This window comes from Alternaria triticimaculans (genome assembly GCF_023758025.1).
Source record: "Alternaria triticimaculans strain BMP 0046 chromosome Unknown scaffold_5, whole genome shotgun sequence".
Classification (NCBI taxonomy): domain Eukaryota; kingdom Fungi; phylum Ascomycota; class Dothideomycetes; order Pleosporales; family Pleosporaceae; genus Alternaria; species Alternaria triticimaculans.
The window spans coordinates 869342-883583 of NW_026055962.1; the positions used below are offsets into that span (position 1 = coordinate 869342).

The 14242-nt window shown below is 51.1% G+C and overlaps 5 protein-coding genes across 5 annotated transcripts; 3 read left to right on the forward strand and 2 right to left on the reverse strand.

The window, feature by feature from the left end:
- J4E78_004608 (uncharacterized protein) lies at positions 1–1357 on the reverse strand (the record flags this gene model as incomplete). The annotated part of the gene is given in 3 exon segments (XM_049365236.1): positions 1–984; positions 1033–1332; positions 1352–1357. The coding sequence occupies 3 exon segments, from the start codon at positions 1355–1357 to the stop codon at positions 1–3; spliced, it is 1290 nt and encodes a 429-aa protein (XP_049223037.1).
- A 1485-nt stretch (positions 1358–2842) lies between these two features.
- On the forward strand, positions 2843–3688 carry J4E78_004609 (uncharacterized protein; the record flags this gene model as incomplete). The annotated part of the gene is made up of 1 exon (XM_049365237.1): positions 2843–3688. One exon carries the CDS (start codon positions 2843–2845, stop codon positions 3686–3688), a length of 846 nt encoding a protein of 281 aa, XP_049223038.1.
- Positions 3689–4628: 940 nt separating this feature from the next.
- On the forward strand, positions 4629–5178 carry J4E78_004610 (uncharacterized protein; the record flags this gene model as incomplete). The annotated part of the gene is made up of 2 exons (XM_049365238.1): positions 4629–4881; positions 4958–5178. The coding sequence occupies 2 exons, from the start codon at positions 4629–4631 to the stop codon at positions 5176–5178; spliced, it is 474 nt and encodes a 157-aa protein (XP_049223039.1).
- Positions 5179–7189: 2011 nt separating this feature from the next.
- On the forward strand, positions 7190–7914 carry J4E78_004611 (uncharacterized protein; the record flags this gene model as incomplete). Its single annotated transcript, XM_049365239.1, has 2 exons — positions 7190–7391; positions 7445–7914. The coding sequence occupies 2 exons, from the start codon at positions 7190–7192 to the stop codon at positions 7912–7914; spliced, it is 672 nt and encodes a 223-aa protein (XP_049223040.1).
- Positions 7915–11089: 3175 nt separating this feature from the next.
- On the reverse strand, positions 11090–12418 carry J4E78_004612 (uncharacterized protein; the record flags this gene model as incomplete). The annotated part of the gene is made up of 1 exon (XM_049365240.1): positions 11090–12418. One exon carries the CDS (start codon positions 12416–12418, stop codon positions 11090–11092), a length of 1329 nt encoding a protein of 442 aa, XP_049223041.1.
- Positions 12419–14242: the final 1824 nt, after the last annotated feature.

The window sequence follows — 14242 nt, forward strand, 5'->3', positions numbered from 1 at the left end:
TCATACACTGAAGGCTTTCTCGTGCAGAGTTAGAATCTTTGCCCGTTCCTCTATCTGACCGTCCTGAGCCCAATCCCCCATCTCCATCAGCCTGTCTCTTTGAACCTCAAGCTCCCTGTTCATGACATCACTGTTTGCGTTTCCTATACTCCTCTTGAGCTCTTCTGTCATCTCTTCCGCTTTGGCCTTCACGCTCTTTGTGAATGCACTAGCCGGCCCATGACTCAGGTGCGCTACATTCAACACCTGCTTTACCAGCATCATCGCAATGAGACCCATGTTAACCTCCGGTGCACCTACACCCTCTGGAGTACTTGCTAGGTACGCGGCCAACATCGCCATCTGCCATGTTTGTACTACCCGGACTGGGTGGAACGAGACTGGGTAGAGCTTGGGAATAATGTACTTGTACCGCTTTGCACATTGCGCCCATGCGTCCTGATAACGTCCCTCGGAAAGCAAGTTCACAATCAAGTCGTCGCGGAGTGCAGCATATGGTTGTCGATAAATCGGCAGAAACATTGCCTCATGGCATATCTTGAGTGCTTGCCTGATCGCTGCTCTAACAAGCAGGGGGTTCTCTGTTGCTTGGAGTTCCGCATAGAGACCAAACAACTTCTCCTGAGTTTCTGCCATGGACGCAACTTCGGCTCCCAAGACCCATCCAGGCCTTGATGGTACCAGCCAGTTGTCTTCCTGGAGAGTCGCCTTTTCCTGACATTGGGCGCAGCGGCAAGTAAAGAACCAGCGGGATTGGAGCTCTTCTTGTCGCCTGTGGTAGGGATTCGTAGCATCAATGTACGAAATGTAGATTTCTTTGTCTTTCTTGATGGGTCGGAGTGTACGAATGCTTACTCGCGGACCGTCCATCATGATGTATGCGTTCGGGTTACAGGAGTGATTCATATGGCAGAGTGTAGGGTCGATCATGATACCCAAAGGATCTAACGTAGGTGTGATCAGTGTCAGAGCATTTGACATTACCTTTATACATGTCAGTGAGAGAGTTAGGAGAGTCCATCACAGACTTACTCGACCATACATCGCTGCAACAAAGTCCTTGTCGAAAAGGTTTTGCAACGACGAGAACTGACCGACACCCATAGCCATGAGTTCGATATTCTCGTAGGTTCCGTTCCGCTTGAAATCGTCAATGTGCGAAGGTAAGCGACAAAGCAGCTCCCATTCTTCATCGGAAATCAAACCATGCTTTCGCCTAATGAAGAGTTCCATACATGCAAGTAAGGCTTTGGGGAGGGGTCTACCAGCCGTTGGCTTCAGCATCTTGCACTCATGCTTATGTCCCCGGTTCCATGCGTCCTTTTGGCATGCCTGATGCATATTAGTTTACGAACATACCCGCAGATAACTCGACGTACCTTGCTGCAGTAGCGGAATATCTGGCATGCAGCACACTTGTTCACTTTTGCGCCTTCCGGTACATACAACCTTGTTCCAGTCGATGAACCTTCAGTCCAGAGGTAGCAATTCGCACAGGTATCGAGCAGCCGTTCCGTCTCCAATGAAGCAACAAGAGGCCTCGTGAAGCTTGCGATCTCTTCGCCTGAACCAAACCTTCGGTTAGCAAAAAGACCATTACCAATGCTCTCGCCTTTGCTGTTGGTACAGATAGCCGACTTCGAAATGTAGTAAGCTGCCGGTGCTACCACGGAAGACTTAGGTTCGCCTGACATGACGCAAGGTAGTAGGTAGGTATTTAGTTGGTGTTGTTAGAATGATGGGGTTCAAGTCAAAGGGTTCAGACGCGTAGCGTGCGACGTCATGCGTCTCAAAACGGCGGTTATCTCGCGTGAAAACGTGAGTTTCGCGACTGACTAGCTCGATTAGGCTAAGGCCAACAAGCTTCCCATCCATGGATGCTCCTACCCCTCATCTTCTCATCACACTTCCAACACGAGAACATTGCGTCTACACACATTCCTTAGGCTTCAACGTCTCACTTTGATTGAACAGAAGATCAAAGTCGAGCATTGCGACAAGCACGCATTCTGAAGTCGATGACCGGGCGCCTAAACACCGGTGGTAACTGCCATGATCGAAGAAAGCTCGCATTCACCCCATTCAAAAGGCAATCTTAACAGGCACCATAAAGTCTACATTGCTATAAAAACCTGAGTTTGTAGATTGTTGAAGGCATCGTGGCCCTCTAAGCTTCCTTTGAAATAATTGCACTTCGCCGAGCTAGGTGTATACCTTTTCCCTCAAATGGGGTGCACTTGTCGTTTTGTTAAGAATGAACATCTAGGATCTCGATCTCTTATCGAGTGTAAGAATTCATGGTTTATGCCTCTAACGAACGTCGCGATATGCCTCCCGCTTCCTGATTGTCACGGCGATGGCTGCTGACCTCCGCATTTCCTATGGATCGGAAAGATGCTTCGTGATCAGAGAGACAGGTCGCTGATTAGCCAGACGCATCCAAGTTATAGGCACGATGCGAAACAAAGAAACTACAGATAGCATTCTTGTCGATCTCACAACCAATTTGATGTATACAGCTGTCGAGTGTCCAATTGCAGCATCGGCGACGAACCAGGGGTACGTCACAGCCAGGGTTTCGCGTGGCGGCACAGTTCCGTCCCGCGGTCGCGTCGCAGACTCAACAATCATAAACCTCGTAACTGTCTTCAACTCGACCGCTTTCATTCAATTCATTGACACACGCTCTGAGCAGTAAGTATACTATTACCCGTGTACACCTTGTGGAAAGCTGGTACGATGACATAGTTAGGTTGATCTTACCAGCACGGCCAAAGCCCCACTATAGCCGACGCCTCTGCATTAGCCCCCGTATCGTACCCGCTGTGTTGCGCGACCGAAGATGCCACCCTACCGAACACCGAAGAAGGCGTGGGGCAATTCATCAAACCCAAACAAGAACAGCTTCGTTCCTGCCAACGAGACCCTCGAAAACGAAGCCGATGAGGAGTACCGCAATCGAGCGGTGAACGACCCATATACACACTACATCCTTAAGACTGGAAAGCACAGGGGAAAGACTTTGAAGCAGGTCCATGAAGAAGGCCGCAATGAGGGCTACCTTAATTGGATGCTCAGAACACCAAAGGCATGCAAGGACCTGGACGGTGAGCATATCGTGAAGAAGGGATTGTTACATTGGAAAGAGCACGCATCCAGCACCGAGCCGGTGAAAACGCCGACAAACACCTCTTCAAGGAGGGACAGTGCAGCTTCTGATACGGAAAGCTCCCGATTCAAAGATACTCAAGGGAAGCAGATAACGATTAGTGGTGGCGATGTCGCAGGTCTTTTTCACATGAGGGAGAATCAGCTCAAGACAGCTGGGGTGAAAAGAAAGTCCAACTACGTCATGTACAGCAAGCAATACTGGAGCAACGTTTACTCCTTGAAAGATGTATACGACGCAGCTGTCCGTACACCAAACTGCCCTAGGGACGAAACTCCTGATCAGGCTCTGGAGCGGTACTTCGAGAAGGTGAAGAGGTGCGGTCACGGAACTATGTTCTTTATGCCAGAGTGTTGCGAGTGCTTTGAATGCGAGAACCTTCGCGCTGGTCCGACACAAGGAGGCCTACGTTTTGTTTCGGAGTTGCAGATGGAGCGGCTCAAGCAGATGCAAAAGGAGCAGGAGAGAGAGGATAGTAGATGGATCGGCATCGAGCCTTGGATGGGCGATTATGATTAGTGAAAATGCTAATAGAAAGACCATGGGCAGCTGACGTGCGAGATGCGGGATATGTTCGTTGTTTGAAACTACGTATAACCTTCAATGACCGAAGAGGTGGCTCACAGGGTGTCATGAGGCCGACATGCAATTTTCAGTGATTGGACAGGTGGACCAGAATGTGGTGTTGCAAGACTGAACGACTTGTAGAGTGTTCGTCAAACAATGGCCGCAATCTGCATTCGTTGCTCGACGCCTGGAGTGCATCGCGACCTAGAATCTGTATGCATGAATGGAAGCTAGTAACGCGTATATGTGATCGAAGTACAGATGTAGCATCGCCTTCATATGCTCTCCTTTCTGCCAGTCATCATGTCAGGTGTGTAGCCTTCCTCTAAAATCATTTAGAAGATGGCTATGTCTGGGCCTCGCCCTCTTCTTACACACCACATTGGTGTGAAGAGGGATGTTTGGATTACAATAAGATGATCCGAACTTCTATTGCATCGGCACACGTACTTGCTCCGTTTCACCTCGTTATAACGCCATGCACCAGAGTTTCTCACCAGCTTACTCTGATGTAGACAGTCACCTAAATGGCTAGGATAGAGGTAGGCTACATTATCCTACTTTCGCGTGGCCTAGGAAAGCGCGGTCTTTCTCCAGCTTCTGGTTTGATATGGGCTTACCTTGTCTAGGTGAAGGTGAGTGGTGAGCCTGTCCAAAGGTCCACAAGCTCTCACCGTCACCACCGCTTTGCTTAGACAGCGACTTCTCTCGCTACGCCAGCGCAGTAGTAAGGTGCTTGCCTATTTCAGCTCTTCCTCAGGCTTTCTACTCTCTTCTCTTGACACCACACTTCGAGTTCAATCTTCCTACCTTGCAGACGACCATCGCTCTCCAGCATCATCTCTTCAAGCCACATCACAACATTCCCTTACACGACACCACCATCATCAACATGCCTCCCAAAGCTTCCACCGAAAGTGGCCAGAAGGTGGTACCAGCAGATTGCGTCTCTGTCCTCCTGATGGCTATAGGTAGCACCACCATCTCCAAGGCACAGTATGAGATGATGTCAGCCCTCGACGGCACCCGAACTGCGAGCTCGTTCGAACATCAGTTCCGCACGATCACGGCTAAGGCCAAGGAGCTGAAAGCTCGCGCTGAACAAGGCGAGACTTTCCAGCCCGTGGCACCGGCCAAGAAGGGTGGTAAGTATTTACAGCCCTGGAGTCCTTCACTACACGCTGGTCAGGCTTCTACCGACGCAACACTAACACTGTACAGGGCAGACTACCCCAGCAACCGCCAAGGCAACCCCTAAGAAGAGAAAGGACATGTCTTCCGGCTCCGAGGACGCTACACCGTTTAAGAAGAAGGCGACCCCCAAGTCCCGTGGCAAGAAAGCTCAGACCCCGGTGGAGGACACCATGGAAGAGGACTTCCCCGATGATGCTGAGGAGTTCATCAAGAGAGAGAAGAAGTGGGAAGAGGATGTATTCACCTGAAGCATCCGGCCTTGTGTTTGAGCAGACGGATGGGATATGACATGGCATGCTCAAGTTCGTGGATATGGTGGATTTGCGTCTATGACCACGTGGGTCATCTTCATGCTTGAAAAGTGCGGTGAAGCCAGATGCACCACACGTATCTGAAGAGGGTTATGAGGATCATCAACGATCTTCCTTAGTAAATGGAGTTCTTCTCTACGTCTACATTATTCATGACTTGTGTCGTGTGCTCGCTCCAGCTTTCACAACCACACTAGCACCTTATTCAAGAAGAAATTCAAACACCCTGGAGCCTACATTGACTTTGAATTATCTACTTTACACGTTTTTATGTTGATGTAGGCTGCAGATCTGTTCAGCTTTTTTTTGTATAAGGTGCCAGCCCTTTAGATGCACAAGCAGCGTATTACACAAGTAAGGAGCCTGCAGCACGATGAGATAACCCTATTCAAGGAAAACACTTAACGCCCTGGAGCCTACGTCGACGTTAGTTCACCGACTTTGCATGTTTTCATCTTCATGTAGGCTGCAGACCTGTTCAGCATGCGTGCTGCTTCCCTGTCTCTAGCACAACCTCATTCAAGTTTTCCCTTGTATGTAGTGAGATCGATGCCGCAGGTTGCTGTCAGCGACATGTACGCCCTACAGGATACTCTCTACATCCATACACATATGACATCGTCCAATTAATGCCGGTCATTTGCGTTTCAGTAACTTTCTTGTCGTCCTTGGTCCCAACATTGCCGATGCTGGGCGTGCATGCGATTGTCTAGAAGAATGTAATAATAACATGATCCAGCTTACCATAAGCAATAGGCGCATGCTGCTAAGATGTGCGCAGACGGCATGATCCTGCTCGAAATGCCGCTCTGACATGTCCAATGCGCATATGCATCTACCAGCTGCGATATGATTTTTTGCACGATAGTCACCGCTTCATTCTCCAACTTTGCATCTTGCTGCCGGCCGTTTTCGTCAAGGCCAGCCCACAGTCAAATCTCCTTTGGGTGGGGCCCAAATCTCGGGCCGTCTGCAGACCCATCGGCTCCGTGCTAAAACCGTAGGCTCATCACCGGTGTCGCACCGACCAAGTCTCGCCCCTAGGCTGGCAAAGTCTTCCAGGGAAGGTCGTAGATCGCAGTCATGTCGGCGCATATCGATAGGGGGAGATCAAGGCGTCGATTGGAGTCGCCCTGGTAGAGGATGACGTCGCCCCCGGCGGTTAAGGTCATGTGCGAGACCGGCGTTCGCATGAGGTGGTGGTGGAGCTGACATGTTAGGCGAGCAAAGTTACAGAAGATGGCAGGTGCCGGGGGTGGCCGAGTAAGCAGGGGAGACCTTGGCGCCAATGCAGGTACAGCTTCGACGCCTGTAGTTTGCGCCGGCAACTTTACTCAACATCCAAATCTCGAGCGACAGTCTGTCACCATCTTTTTGTAGTCTACGTCGACACCTCGTGTTCCTGCGCGGTTATGCGGCAGCAGGATGGCAGCAAGGCCCCTGAATTTTCCCCGGATTATTGGGTGGCTGCCTTCTAACCTCCAAACAGCTTAGCATCGTGGCACGGCGGCCGTTGGTGTGCTCCTCATGCGCCGGGATGCATCGTCGGTGAGTGGCTCCTGGGCTAGACGCTCGCTATGATCCTAGGCGAGATGCCTCGAGGGCTGTGCGAACAGAGGGAAAAGGGGGCTCCTGGCCAAGCGTCTCACTGGCGAACGGCCGATTGGGCGCATGAGCATCCTCATCCATTAGCTCCAGAGCGAGCTATACTGCTTTCGTCCGGCAATTTTGCATCTTCTGCCGTTGCTTTGGCGTCTCGATCCGGTCCAGGTAGCCGTTGGGTGTCAGCGTATTCTTTATTACACCCCGTCGCCCACCGTCGTCTTTCCTTCTTCACTCCCACGTCGCACTATCGCTGTACACAGTCACTCGTTCTTTATCCAACTACATATACCCATACAGCTACTACAGTTCTAATACCCTAATCACCAATCCAACTACCGTCACCATGCGCTTCTTCGAGACCATCCTTTCCGCCGCGGCCTTCGCTGCCGCCGTCGCTGCCCTCGAGATCAACGACTTCCCTGCTGAGGGTGTTGTTGCTGGCCAGACCTACACCATCACCTACTCCCCCGCGGACGACACCCCCACCACCTTCATCCTCCGCCAGGGACAGTCCACTGACCTCGACACCGTTGCCACTCTTACCAGTATGTACCCAATTTGACTATGATATGATTTTTCAATTCTAACAGAACTCTAGCTTCCGCTACCGGTGGAAAGTTCGAGTGGACCCCAACCAAGTCTCTCGTCAACGAGCCCGACTACGCTCTCCAGATCCAGCAGGGAACCACCATCAACTACTCCGCCCAGTTCCCCCTCTCTGGTGGTGCTGAGGAGGATGACTCCCCTGTCTCCTCTGCCGTCTCCTCCGCCATGGCCTCTGCTTCGTCCGCTACCGCATCTGCCGCTTCTTCCGCCTCTGCTGCCCTCAGCAGCGCTATTGAGAGCGCCAAGTCCAGCATGATCACCAGCGCTGCCTCTGCTTCCGCCACCATCAGCCCCTCCGCTGGCGTCAACTCCACCGTCACCTCTGCCACTCTTACCCGCTCTTCTTCCGGCTCTGCCACTGGCAGCGCCAGTCTCCCTGAGGTCACTGACTCTGGTGCCAATATCCGCAGCCCCGTCGCTGCCATGCTCGGTGCCGCCGCCGCTTTCGCTTACTTCGCATAAGCGTTTCCCTTCACGACCTTATACTATAATTGTCCTTTTACGACATGTTAGCATTAGAATCTGTGGGAATCCCCTCTAGCATCTATTGTCAATTTGAGTCACGCGAGTATTGGCATCCGTGATTGGTGTATCCGATGGGAACGCTATGCAAAGAGCTTGTATAGACGTAGCAGAAAATGATAATATGGAAGCATTTGCCTACTCATCCATGATCTTGCAAGTGATGCGCGCAATGACACCATGCCTCTCGTCTCATGATGAATCGGATGTAGTTTTGCTTGTGCGAGCATAGGTGCTTCGACCTATGCGCACTTACCGTGAAACATCCGTTCCGCTTCCCTGCTTCTTTTGTTACTTCCGCAATGCTTGGAAGATCTCTATCATCGTAGCACAGACGTCACAATCAATCATCCGCGTGGTACCGCATCCATCATGTCTCAACGGTACCGTGGTACGAAGCTGTCATTATGCGTCGCATGCGCGCTATCCCCGCATGTCTATCACAGCAACCTGGTAGTACACAGTAGGTACTGGGGTCAATCACTCTTTGGCGTGTGCGTAACATGACGTCGCGTTTGGCGCGTGTCAAGAACCTGAAACGCGGAGTTGACGATCGCATCTTGTCGTTCGTCGCGCCAGGAAAAACTGTGGTTGACTGACCAGGTGACCCCACAGCGGGATTGTTCCCCACCTCTCCACAGATGCATCAAGCAAGTTGCAAGAACCCGCTGCTCATTGCCACACCGTAACTACACCTCAGCATTTCTCTCTTCTCCGTCGCATATATCGCGCGAAGGGTTCAGCATTCTGTTGCGTCTTGACAAGCACACAACCCCAAGGACGCGAACAGCAGCAGCAGCACCCGCATCGCCACCATCAGCTAGTTTCTAACCAGCCGGCGTACACCGAGTTCCACCATCACTAACTACAAGTACTGCGCAAGCCTACCAAGCAAGCCACCCGCCTACCAACCCAAAAGAGAGTAGACATGTAGCACTGCCTGCTGCCGTGTGTTGCGCGTCAAATGTCTTGTATCACGCGGCCAACAGCATTTTGATCGAACCAGGACTTGCCACGGCTTGCACACGCTAGCGCCGAGTAGTGGCGGCCAGGCCGAGGCTGATATGCTATTAGCTTTGGAAGAGATGGATTGATACCTTGCATACCGAAAATTTCAAAGGTCCTTCTTGCCAATACGGCGGCGCTGAAAGATATATTTAGCTTGTAATCACAAGAGAGACTAACCAAAAAGGCTTGAATCGATCGTAGAGCGGTCGCGAACTGGGAACTAATGAAGCGCAGCTGAAGCCGAGCCTTGAACAGTATGGTGAGTCTTCGCCTTTGCTTAGGCTCACCGTTCAAAGTACTCTTGATCCTGCAAGCCTTTCGCCATTCCTCAGTCCGCGCCATACGCGGAGGCTGCAGTCTAATGTTGGGCATCATTAAATGCCTCAATGCTTACGTAGCCGTTTCTCTCGCTTGGGATAACCGACATTGTTGCATTCGCTCGTACTTCGGTATTATGACCAGGTTGTCAACATATCGTTAACCTTCGCTTTTACCTAACACGTTGACTCTAGCTTGACTTGGATATCAGGACCGTTGCTGCAACGACGATCACGAGAACGCCAGGGAGAGCTGAGTTGAGTTGAACAAACTCCATCACATCATATTTCTTGTAAAGAAACTAGTCAGCTCTTTCATGCTCGTAGCTAGAATCGTGTAGCCACATAGCTGGTGCCATGTCATGGTATCCGCAAACTCGACCTTTTTTCTATCTTTGCGTAATACCGTCATTTAACCTCCCATTAATCGTTAAGGTCCTACCGCTCTCTTCCTTCACTCTGGTAGCTCTTTCTCAGTCCAAGTGTTGGCCCAAAACGTCCCGTGTCTGTACCCAAACACCTGGTGTCGACTTTCCAACACTCTTTCTATCCAAGAAAATTCGCCCGCTGAGCACATTACCCCTCCTCACAATGTCCCCCCCTCTTCTCTTCACTTTACATAAATAGCACTCCCGCAGCCCCAGCCATCGCCCCCGCAAAACCCATCTTCTTAAGACCTCTCACGTGAACCGCAGCACCGGTAGCCTCCACAAGGCTTGATGCACCCGTAGCGCTCTCTGTACTGCCTCCTACACTCCCCGTGCCCGTTACACTCTGCGAACTAGCACTTTCATCAAAGCTCGCAGTCCTCGAACCAACAGCACTTTGAATACCAGTGATCACTGTAACATCTTCGGTCACTGTGTTAGAAGGTACAGGTGATGCTGTATCGACTGCTAGACCCGGTGCTCCAGCTAATGATGTTGGGAGCGAGCTCGCTGGTGTACTGACGCTGTTGTCGACGGTAAAGGCGTCACCCCATGACGGAGTTGGAGACGCGGATGGGAGCAGGTTCTCTGTTGATGTTTCCGCTGCGGGTTTGACGGCGAAGGGCTCGCCCCATGACTGTGTTGTCGCGGACGAGATGCCGAGGAGGGAGAGGAGAGTCGTCTTTCGGAGGGAGGATTTGCGCATATTGGCGGTGTTTGCTCGGTATGTCTTGAAACTCGTTGCTGTCTTTCCTCGACGCTTGAAGCTTGTGTAGGTTGTTTCTTGAGATGCGTAAACTGAGTGACAGGGTTTCAAGCTTCACGGCGATGGCTTCTTTTTACTTGGATGCCAGGGGACCCTGCGCTCATCCCGATACTCCGGATCATCACTATCCACCCAGAAATTGCCGTATTGAGCGTGTAGTACTCACAAGTCTGACGTAAGTTTCCAGCACAAACAGCGATGCGTATCGCGTTAACGTGGTGAGACAGCCAGCCTCCTGGTTTCTGATAGGCTATCAGTCCGGACGGGAGGTGTCTGATTGGTCGGGAAGGCTTAGTGCTGTCTCGTTCGGGTCTCCGCAATGCTGCCGCACGCGAACCACTGCCGGACCCCGACATTGCGATGCCGAAAAGACGCGCAACATTCTGCAGTGTGATATGCACTCATTTCTATTGTGGGAGAAGTGTATGTTACGAAGATGCTGGTGGCTTGCTGTGGCGTTGAGATCTACCATCGGAAACCAAGACACCAACCAGTCATCAGAATCTTACGACAACAGTTGCAATTGCACTACGGACAGCTTACTAGGAGTCAAATCCATCTCTATTCATCAAAACTTCTGCCAGGAAAGAGCTCAACTACCATTTGACAAGATCCTGCACTTGAACAGGCATGCCGGTCTCCATGGAGCGATTTGCACCAACACCGACAAGGACAGCATTACCGCCATCACGGATGTACGCAGCTCGTTTGAAGCTGTCTTCACCATCACTGGTAGCGATTACATCTCGAAGAAGCAGGGGGTCGCCTCCTCCGTGGCCGCCTTCGCTCTTGACAACATCAACGACATAAGGCTGTCCCCACAAGGGATACACCACAATGTTTGTCTTCTCCACGCCACCCTGGATGTAGTTTGCTTCAAGCTCACCCAGCCCTTCGTTGGTGACAGTTTCTCCACCCGCTGAGTATCCGCCCTCAACGACATTTATCTCGATGCGGCCCTTGCTACCATTGAACACGCAGCGATATCCCTCCCACGGCGCATATGCATATGTGTTGTAGGTCATGACGGCTTTATTCTTGTATTTGATAATCATGGAGAGATTGTCTTCGATGGTGATGCCGTCAGCGAAGCAGTTGCGGTCACGGATGTAGCCGTCCTCGTGCTCAGCTTCGAGATATAACTTCTTCAGTTGGGCGTTTTGGTCGATATGAATGGCAAACGGGTCGTGTTTCGCAGCCTCGTTGTTGAGATAGCGTTCGCCTAGGTTCTTCTCTCCACGTCGCTCAGCGTTTTCTCTACCGTAGAAACGTAAGCTACCGACGCAGTAGACCATCTCGGGTTCCGTATTCAGCCAGTAATGTACCAGGTCGAAGTGATGAATGGACTTGTGCATCTGGATACCACCACTGGTGTCTTTGTTTCGATGCCATCGTCGCATGAAGTCAGATCCATGTGTGCAATCCAGAATCCAGTCCATGTGTACTGTCGAGATTTCACCAATGACTCCGGAATCGACAAGCTCGCGTAGCTTCGTGTGGTGAGGTGCGTATCGATAGTTGAAGAGAACACGAACTTGCTTGCCTGTCCTCTTCTCGGCATCGATCATCGCTTGCAGTTTCTCTTCGTCGATAGTCATCGGTTTCTCGGTAATCGCGTCGCAACCCAGCTCCATTGCGCGGATGCAATATACGTGGTGGAACTTGTCGATGGTGGTGACGATGACGACGTCGGCCTTTTGCTCTTTAACCATCTTGTCGAAGTCTTCTGCCTTGTACATCGGGACGCGTGCGCCGCCAATCTCAGCAATGCGATCATTTGCAGCCTTCATACGAGTCTCATTGGTATCGCATATACCAACGACTGCAGCACTCGATTTGAAGTCTTGGATGATGCTTTGGTAGTAGAACGCGGATCTAACGCCCATGCCCACAATGACATAGCGCTTGATCTGTGGAGAAGTCATGGCTTCAGGGAAGAGGCTTGAATACCTAGAAGTAGAATATAATGGTGCTTGGATATGGAACTGGCGACAGCAAGAGTGGCCCTACACCCATCTTTATACGACATCTTCCTTGAGTCTGCATGATTCAAGGTGAATTGGTACTATGCATCGTTAACAGTAGAGCATCAAATCAGAGGTCTTCGTAGAGAAACAAGTTGATGGTGTCCAGTAATCGGGTCTTTCGTTGCAGGTGTTTATGTGGAGCAGCGGAGTGTGGAGAGTGTAGGTAGCACATTGACACTGCTCCCGCTTGTCACACACTTCGATCGGCTCATGGCTCTGGAATCCTGCTGCAAACATGGAGATTGTATGGCACTCGGGAGGGAAAGCACCGAGGAAACGGACGGCTGCAGCATGCTCCACTTGTCGGTCACGCAAGAAACGATGTTACCATTTTGAGGACCGCGGATATCGAAGGAAGGAGCGAACTTGCGGAATAGGAAGTCGAGTGCAAGAGCCCTACCTATATACTGACAGCGGCGATTCGATCCCAAGCCCCGGTCGCGTGAGCGAATACAACCCTGAATCCGTCCTCGCAGCTCTATCAGAAGATGCTGAGCCAAGATCAAGCGCCTTAACTCAGACAACACATGCGACATCATCTCAACCTACGCCACAAGCTATGGTACTCACTTCTTCCGCCGCATTCGAAGCACAGCGCCGACTGAAGTGGTACGAGCAACATAAGATCCGGACCACCACGCCGAGCCTATCCGAGTCGTATCGAAAATATCTCGAGGAAGAAGGAGCTTTCACATCACTACCTAAAACCACAACGGACGCCCTCTTGCCCTTATACATTTCCACGTTAAATGATCTCACTCCCATTACGGATGGCGCTGCTGTCTTCCGCGACCACAGCAACGGACAAGCATCCATCTACTTAGTCCGGGCAATATGCCTTGTCGTCTGCAAAACAAAACACGCTGCTCCTTTCCTACAACTGACTGACTCCGGGCCTCTACTCAGACCTCTAGACTTTGCATCAAAGCTTCTAGCTGGACTAGATGCTGCCATTAAAGCAGACTTGGAACCTAATCGCATCGTCAAGATCCAGATCCTAGCACTGATGCACCTACATAACGATGGATTAGCCGGCGTGGACCGTGCCTCTAGTTACCTGTCACAGGCTATCTGCGAAGCGTGGTCAATGTGCATACACCTGAAGATATCTGGCAACCCTGACAACGACGAATGCAAGTATTTGTGGTGGTCACTGCGGAACTTTGACCGCCTTGGTAAACCCATCATGGCAGCAGCACCCTTCTTCATCGATGATGCAGATATTGGTGTTGAACGTATAATACCGAAGAGAGATGACTATCGCTCTCAAATCATGTCTGTCGCCCTTGCTCTCGGAGACCTCATGACTACTGCGACTAGAGCTTACAAAGCTGGCACCACAGCGGCGGTCGATAGTTGCTAGGATTTCCCTTCGCTGTCAGAAATTACGGGTGGGAGTAATTTCGATCAGTTCCACATGTCGCATCGAGGTAAGATACTTATCAATTTGGCTCTTCAATCAACTTAAAGCAGCAGTATATCTGGAGACATGGTATCATGTTGCCGCCATGCTATCCTGTCGCTATAGCGGACCCGACACCGAACAGTACAATAGGCGCCTCAAATCCGCGGATAGAGTTCTCGAGATAGTCTCTCGTGAAGGATGCGAAGGCCTTCCTCCGCTTCCGCTAGTTCCTTATGCCATGTCCATGTCCACAACGGTCATCTACCGCGCTTTGCACGATCGTGTAAGAGACATTGGCAAAGCAAGAGAGGACCTTC